General features: G+C 50.8%; 2 protein-coding genes across 2 annotated transcripts; one reads left to right on the forward strand and one right to left on the reverse strand.

The window, feature by feature from the left end:
* Window positions 1–1,463: 1,463 nt before the first annotated feature.
* On the forward strand, window positions 1,464–2,267 carry ASPVEDRAFT_82923 (uncharacterized protein; the record flags this gene model as incomplete). Its single annotated transcript, XM_040817286.1, has 1 exon — window positions 1,464–2,267. One exon carries the CDS (start codon window positions 1,464–1,466, stop codon window positions 2,265–2,267), a length of 804 nt encoding a protein of 267 aa, XP_040667159.1.
* A 2,453-nt stretch (window positions 2,268–4,720) lies between these two features.
* On the reverse strand, window positions 4,721–5,631 carry ASPVEDRAFT_82924 (uncharacterized protein; the record flags this gene model as incomplete). The annotated part of the gene is made up of 2 exons (XM_040817287.1): window positions 4,721–5,275; window positions 5,356–5,631. 2 exons carry the CDS (start codon window positions 5,629–5,631, stop codon window positions 4,721–4,723), a joined length of 831 nt encoding a protein of 276 aa, XP_040667160.1.
* Between the last annotated feature and the right edge of the window lie 2,786 nt (window positions 5,632–8,417).

Below are 8,417 nucleotides of genomic sequence, written 5' to 3' on the forward strand. Positions count from 1 at the left end.
GGCAGTGTCAAGATTCATGATGTGAATGGGGGAGAGATCGCAAACGTGGAAGCCTGGAATTCTCGGCACCCGTCAAGCTGGCGTACATATGGTCCACGTATCCTTGAATAGTATTCATGTTGCCTTATACAAGCTGATCGACTATCTCGGTTGTCGTATTCGTTTCAACGCTGCGCTTTGCGAGTAAACGATTAGACGAGGCGGACCAGGGCACTGCCCGGCAACGTCCTTGGTCGCGACCGGAACTGAGAGCCAAGTCCTGCTGAAGACACTTGGCTTCGTCACATCCTCTGATCAGCCATCACATTGTTAGGTTTGAGACGCCGGATGTTCGGGTGGTCGTAATTTAGTCAGCGGAAGAGTGTAAGTTAACTAAGCCAGTGTTTGAGAAGCTCAAACAGTATAAGGAGAGTTCCAGACTCGGTCTCTGTTTGACAGGATTGCATGCATAACCTGGAGTTCCGAGTGGACAATCGGCAATTGGAGATAACAATTATGCGATTTCGAGTCATCTGGGGAAGCTGAATAATGATGAGTATGGATGATGCTCGGAAGCTTCTCGTCCAGCTTCCATGTCAGTTTGTCAGGCTTCCCGGAGATTACCAAGCGTAAAATACGGAAATACCAGCATCCGTGCTTTCCTGTTTTGCTGAATTATCCGCTGGGCAGCGATTTCCCAAAGTGGCATAGTGTCGCGACAACGGCCATGAGTCACGTTTTTGCAACTCGTGATTGGGCCCAACAGAGAGGCGGTGACCTCGGGAATGTCAATCCTCGACCTTGGCCCCGCTGATCGGATCCACGGAGCGCACTCAAGTCTGGATTGAACTTATGCCTGCCTGCCCGGCGTGCAAATCCATCCGGTCGGACTTTACGGCGGAGTTGATGGACCCGTACCAAAGAAAAGCACCGGAAGAAAAAATAATAATGGAAAAAAGGGAATTAGCGTGCCTAATCTCGGCGATACGATTATGAATCAGAATACAAAAGCTAGTAAAACGCGAAAAAAAAGTAAAAAGAAAAGGAAACTAAGTGGCCCCCTGCTGGATATATCATATGGAAACCATCCCCTTCAATCCATTTTTCAGACCTCTCTGATCGATCTCTTCTCTTCACCGACTCTGCAAACCAAGCGACTCCTACCTAACAAGGATACCTCAGACATCCACGTACATTCGCATCAGCCACCAGACGCTCGATCGCATTCAGCAGCCTGTCGGTGACGACCAAGTATCTGCATCGGAATTACGCTACGAGAAAGCCCGGATCCTGCCCAGACAATTTGCAAGGGTCCCTTAATATTATTGCTCGTATCAGGAAGATAAGGCTGTCAGCCTCCTGATACACCGCCTCCCGTGCCCAGCCACGATTGGACAGCGGCTCACCGGCTGGAGAACAATTCAGTGCTGCCTGAGTCACAGGCTGAGATCATTAACACATCAGGCCGCCCCCAGGCCCTCAGCATGTCTTCAACACTTTCTCCGCTTACTTCTACCTCTCCATCCCCCCCGCCAGCTTCCTCCTTCACCTCATACTTCAACTCTCTCACACGGAAGCGCCAACAGAAAAAAATGAGCATCACGCAAACATACTACCTCGCCCACACGGCCCGCCGGAAGCTTACCCGGGAAGCTTCCCGAGCGGACCATGACTTGCGCCTGCTCGTCGGCCACGCAAATCTGCTCGATACTCTCATGCTAGATCTGGCCGACGCTGAACAAGAGCAAGAGCGCTGGTTCAACCAAACCGTCAGCGGCGCCACCAAGGGTTCCTATCGCCCTGAACACCAGCACATCCAATGGGCGGAAACAGTGGTCGAAGAGCCCGAGGAGGATTGGGACCCAGAGGACCTCTCCGACGAAGACTCAGATCTTAGCGAGGAGGAAGACTCGGACTTTGAGGATGACTACACGCCCGTTCGACGACGGGCCCCATCACCCGCTGCCATTATCACCGAGACCGAGCTGGAGGAAGACTACGACTCGTCCGACTCGGACTCGGACTCTGAATTTGAATACGATGACGCTGAGGATCTCGATGAGCTTGCTTTGACTCGATCACCATCGCGACAGACACCCCCAGAGCTGTCGCACGACGAGGACGAGGAATCGGAAGACGACAGCATGCCTCCGTCACCACCACAGCCGGTCCTCGAGACCTTTGACGAGAAGCAAGCACACACCACCGAGATCGCACTCTCAGACTCAGACTTCGAACACCGGTATTATGTACCGCAAGCGCAGCAACCGATGATTGAAGCATGTTGACCATGCCCTTCACCACGACTCCGCTAGTATATAATAATACATGATACCCTGACGATTTGATGTTCTGAGCATTTCAGCGTGAACCAGCGACGCTTTGCACAAAAGGCCATTTTTGGAATACGGATTGGGATTGCATACAACAGATACATGCATGCATTATTTGGCGTTATTTACTCTTTACCTGTTGGGCACTACTCTTCTCATGTTGATTTCTACACACAAAGTATATAGCATCTACAACTAGTCGATACCAGAACCTGGTATTAGATCAATAAACAACTACACATCAATTCTCTACCCGGTGTTAGGAGCAGTAGCAGTAGCACATGCCTAGAACAAGCTGACCCCATCACGATGCGGTCAACGAAACCCAGCCAACGCGGCACGCGGCTGCCGATCTCACACCGCTTGACCTCGACGAACCAGCGTGCCCGACAGATCACATGGATCGTCCCCGCGGACTCGTCTAGCCGGAGTTTCCAGGTTCCTGTTCCCTGTTCCCAGTCCTGTCCCCTCGGACTGTTGAGCAATCCGATACTCCGACAGGAAACATCCCTGAGCCAGCTCATCTGATGCGGTCGGATCCATCTCTCCCCTCTCCTCAGCCCCCTCAACCCAACTCAAGGGCAAGGGCCCATGCAGGCGCTCTATTTGTCCATGCGCTGCATCTACCAGACTCAACTCGTCGAATTGTTTCCTGGCGGGTCGACGCGCTCGCCGGTCTCGGCTCATAATCTCGCACGCAATGCGCGCATCTTCCTTTGCGAGGGAAACTCGGAGGCTGGACCCGTCCTCGAGTCTCGACAGCCGACACTCGCTGAATGGATTGATTTGATAAGATCAGATGAGATGAGATGGATAACCGGCTTTGCTGTCTCCGCCATACCCGACCGTACGCACTAGGCTAGAGAGAAATTATGCCGTTTTGGGCAAGTTGTGCCCTAACTCGAACCTCTCACTAGCCAACCTTATGTTTCCGTAGCCCCGTTCCTTGACACCCGTCATTACTCAAACTTGAGAAGAGGACTGGTCGGATTCCTCCAAATTCAGGTTCAGGTAGGTGAGGCGATTGACCGGTCCGTTTCTCCGTGCAGTAGGCTATAGCGGCAAAGGATTTTCATGCACCTCCCGTGCTCTTTGCTTTTGCTTGTTAGCTCTCGCTTTTTTGTTTCCCCAACCCAACCCATCATGCGGGGACGGGGGCGGTTACATAATAGATTTTGCTGCTTTGCTGCTCTGCTGATGAGGTCTGTTGGTGTGAAGCAGAGATCTAGCGGGGGCCTTGATGGGCATCACATCCCCCCTCCTCTCCTTCCAGCATCCCCTGGGGGCGTGGCTGAACACGGAATCTACTTCCTCAGTTCGGTCAATTAGTCGTATTTACAGGAAACTTCAGGATCACGTCAAGGATGACGACGGTGGACTTCCGTCTGAGCCGTCTTAGCTCCCTGATCCCTGCTGTCAATCACGTCGGATTGGAAGTCATGCCGAGCTTCTGGGCAGAAGTTGTGCTGACTTTGAGCCTGAGAGGGGTTGGACTCGGCACTTGACACACACACAACACTTGACAGTCATGTCTTGGGCTTGGGTTGTAAATAATACTGAGCATTTCATGAAATTATGTTTTTATCCAATCTATAATAGATTAATTTGCTTTAATTTCCCTGGAGCTTTTTTTCCGTTCTGACAAGAAACTAGTACGTACTGTACTAGTCTGCACCACTTATGTATAGGGCTGGTAGCACTGCAGCCCTACGAGTAACTACGCAGTAGGTATCTGTATCCGTGATTAAGTTATCTATGCGGTTATATTGCTAAAATGAAGGAATATAAATACCTGATTGCCAGTAGACTCTCACACCACCTCTCTCTGATGCCACTATCCAATATTACAGACTATAGAGGGCAGGATAATAAGCTCTAACTCCAGTCAGCTCAGGTAGGAACTATAGGACTCAAGTCTGGGAAGATTAATTAGAGTCTATATATAAACTACCCAGCTTACAGCAGAATCTTGTCCAGAGCAGGCTATACTAGCTATACTCTTCCCAGAAACTGACCAGCAACACATATTCAGATAGATTCTTGACTTCTCTGGATATTATTTTCTCCGGCTTTCCCATCGCCTTCTTCGGCACTTCTTGTTCTCGCCCTTCGGCTTTAATTTTATAGCTCGTGCCTGCGGTATAATCTAGTGCTCGATCCATCTTGATGGAGTCGAGGTTTCCAACTATGGTGATCGCATTATTCAAACCAGTCGCCTGGGCCACTTAATCTTCCCTATAGTATTTGCAGCAATTGTAGGAATTCGATGCAGTATCTTGCGTTATGGAAGGCGCAGAACAGCGCCTCCTTGATGCCCTAATTCTAGCAGGACACTGTTTGTATCAACATTAATACGTGAGGGCATTATAATACAGAGACCGCAGATGGCCTTTCTCTTGCCACACATTCTATCTATCTGCCACGGTAGATTGTTGCGTCGGCAGTTCATACCTTGTGTTTTGTTTATCTGCGGGCGTCTCATACACCGCACTCTGTTCAAGCTCCTGAGGAGCTCCTGGGGCCGCGCCGCGCCGTGCTGAACCGTCGAACGTGGCCCCTGGTGCAATCGCTGCCCTCTTCCGTCGCCGTTGGATCAGGAAGAATGCAAAGAACCCAAGCCCGATTATCACACCTGCCGCAACACCTACACCTATACCTGCCTTCGATCCGCTCGACAAGCCTGACGATTCTGACGATGCTGGCGATTGCTCTGACGACGGTGTCGCGGTTGAGTCAGAGCTCGTAGTGGCTGATGTGGACGTGCGCGATTCGCTCGTTGATGTCTCGCTCGTTGGTGTTGGAGTTGGCGTTGATGAAGACGCGTAGATGTCGGCAGGAAGGGTAATCTCGTCGCTGTTTCCACAGCAGTCTGTCGTTGGGCCGCAACACCAGGTCTCCGAGTAGTCCGTGCCATCACAGGGCGTCATCAAAGCGTTACCGGATTCGTCAACGACCGCATCGCTCTGAAAGGATGTACCAGCTGTTAGCCCTTGCCACAGGAGATCAAACAAGATGGAAGCAAAAAGTATACTAGACGACATACCGTACAAATCTTTAAGCAGCCCACCTCGGGCCACGAAGATATGGAACACATATCTCGCCAGTAGCTTACGGAGTCCCCTGCGGTCTTGCAGAGGCCGTTATTGAGGCATGTGTCGCTTGATGCGCAGCACATGCTCACCGCGCCGTCGAGGCTGTTGCACACTTTGGTTCCATCAACGGTGCGGCTCGTTCCGTCGAGTTTATAGCATGTAACATCATCAGCGGAGGCCGCCAGCAGGTGACTGGCACCGAGGACGGCAAGGAAAAGGCGTCGCATGCTTTCGTTGAGGTTGTCACAGGCGGCCGGCCATGGAGACCTTGAGAATCGAGAGTGGGAATGGGCAGACTCGCTAATAAGCAAGAAGAAAGGGGGCGAGTTGGTATCGAGATTATGATTATTGCTAATTCGACGACGAAGGACTGGCTAAATGACCAAAAGTACGACGTCGTCCTGCGATCCAACGAATGATCAACGCGACCTTCGCACAAATGCCCGATTGCAGCTAGTCTGGGGCTGATGGCTTGGGGGCCGTTCGTCTTGAACTTCAAGTTCGCAGCCTTGTCTCTTCCTGCTCTTGCCAGGCTCTGGTTTCATGCTCAGCCTCGTGGCAGGCATTGCATCGATCCCCCACAGCCCAAGCGCCTGGACATGCAGGGCTGTGTCAAAAAGCCACAAGTTGTCACGGCTAACGAAGGCGCTATAGCTTCTGGAGCAACTAAACGGCAGCACAAGCCTGGTAGGAATATTCCTGCTGATATTCTTGTTGCGCCATGTGCCTCTCCTCTGTGGCTGTCCTTGTGATTTGGACCATGTCCCTCATCGGTGGCTAAAGTGCGTATCAACACGGACGGTAGTACGTCAAGGTCCTGGTTTTGGGGTGCCTCCGTCATTTCTCGCATCACAGGAGGCCAAGCAGTCTCTTTGCGATTTGTGGGGATGGCCGAAGATTCCTCTCCTGCGGACGCTGCCTCCAGGTAACTGGTCCGGCGATACCACGAACCTGTGGAGAACGCTCGATTCCAGTGACTCGACTACGGCCTATTCATCTCTTGTCCGACTTCTTGACTTTATTGTAAATGATTTAACGGGCGCGAGGTATTTGCGGACATGGACGGACGTATTCGTTCATGATTCTACAAACATCTTCAGCATACTCAGTCAAGCCAGTCCCGTCACCCACTCCAGCTTCTTCATCGACATGGGCTATAATTTCAATACGACTCGTCCGCGAAACCAAGTGGCGGTTAACTTGTTTTACGGGTCTCATATCAGGCCAGTCTCATGGGAGTGAACGCTTCCTGAGGCTGCAATGCACTTTTCAATTGCACTACAATCATCCACGTAGAACCATGGATCGCGTGTCGGAATGCTTCATGAGTTGTAACGCGCATGCCAGAGTCCGGGATGGACAGGCAGCATATCCCCTTTCACCGTCACTCGTGTTTCCCCGTCAGACCCAGTCAATGTGGAAGTTACGCTGGTAGTCCTACCAGTTAGACCGGGCCATACAATATAGGTAAATTTACTACTCTATTTTCTGATACTGAACCTACCAAGTATGCGATATGCATGGCACCTTCCAACCTATGTAGCCAGCAGCTGGTTGCAGTTTCCTATAGTGGCGGGATTCCACTCGCTGTGTAAGGAGGGTGCAATGGAGTGGAAAGCGGTTGCACCTTCCTCATAACCGAACACCGGGCTCCAGGCTCCCTATCATGCCTTCCTAACATGAAAATGTCCTCTCTCTCTTAGAGGGTAAGTGCGATGGAGCCCCCCGGCCTAGCGAGTTCGCTCTTTCCTATCGCAGGTCTGCACCTTCCTGCTTTCCTGGAAAGGCAATGTCTTTGGTGCTTCATACTTTTTAGGGGAGGTGCGATGGAGAGCCTCGATCAATGGAGCTAGCACCGCGACAGGTAGTAAGTCTAGAGAGAAAACTGTATATTATTTGTTTTTGTAAAGTGACATTGTTTCTGTCTATCTATTTTCCCTGTTGGATTGTTTTATTTATCTGTCGATTTCCAAGCCACTGAATGAATTATAGATATGACGCTGGATAGATTGTGGCTTACCATTTCACTTTCCTTTCTTGTGACAGTATGTCTAGTCTAACTCACGCGAGGAGGTTCTAGACTTGTCTAAAGGTTGCGAGAAAGCAGTCCTCCCACGGTATTCTGAAACACTGGCCCATATTGCCAATGCTAAAATCCCCGCCAAGCGACCCTTTAACATTGACAACACCCAGAAAAGCTTCTGCAGTTAAGAAACAAACATCTGATTTTCCGGGTTGGAGATAGCACTTGCATATCTCGTATCCGGATCTGATGCGGAGCACACGGTGTTTGTCTGCACTGGACGGAGTAATCTGAGTGCGCTTCCATGCTTGTGAAGAATCAGAAGTGCATTGTGGCGGTGCTTGCACCGTGGGGAATCCTGGTAAACGTGGGCATGAATTATATTAAATTGTTTACTCTGCGGGTGGGGTGCTCCGAACCCTGCAGATGAAGGTTGATTCCAGACTCAGAAATATCCCGGATTTCACGAGAAACAGGGAATGGTCAGACACCGGTCTCTTGGACTATTGCGATTTATGAAGAGAAGCCATGACCCTGTAATAACCCAAGAGTAGTGCCACAGACCCTGATCATATCTGAAGAAATCCTTCAAGGAACAGCGTCTCGGCTCTCGAGTCATGGCAAGCCATACTCCGTGGAGTTACATCCTTGACATCTCCACCGGTAATTCGAAGCAGGGAAAATCCCGGGGCATTCTCATCGTTGGCCACGGCAAACCAAACACGGCGAGATATATTGCTACAGCTTGGCGAATCCAACCAGCGGGCGCCTGATCCAATTTATCTGGCGGTCCGTCAGGGTCCGTTGTGACCGGGACCGCAGTGCTCCATCCATCACCCTCCATGCCTTGATGCTCTTCTCTTCAATTGGAGGGAACTTGGTCGAAAGCTGTACTGGCCAAGACTCGGCTGTTCCTGTGAAGATTCCCTCGTGATAACAAAACAAATTGGATGTCTTGATTGTCTCCTTTTCATTGATCCACCAATGACC

Source organism: Aspergillus versicolor, assembly GCF_001890125.1.
Source record: "Aspergillus versicolor CBS 583.65 unplaced genomic scaffold ASPVEscaffold_4, whole genome shotgun sequence".
NCBI classification, from domain to species: Eukaryota; Fungi; Ascomycota; class Eurotiomycetes; order Eurotiales; family Aspergillaceae; genus Aspergillus; species Aspergillus versicolor.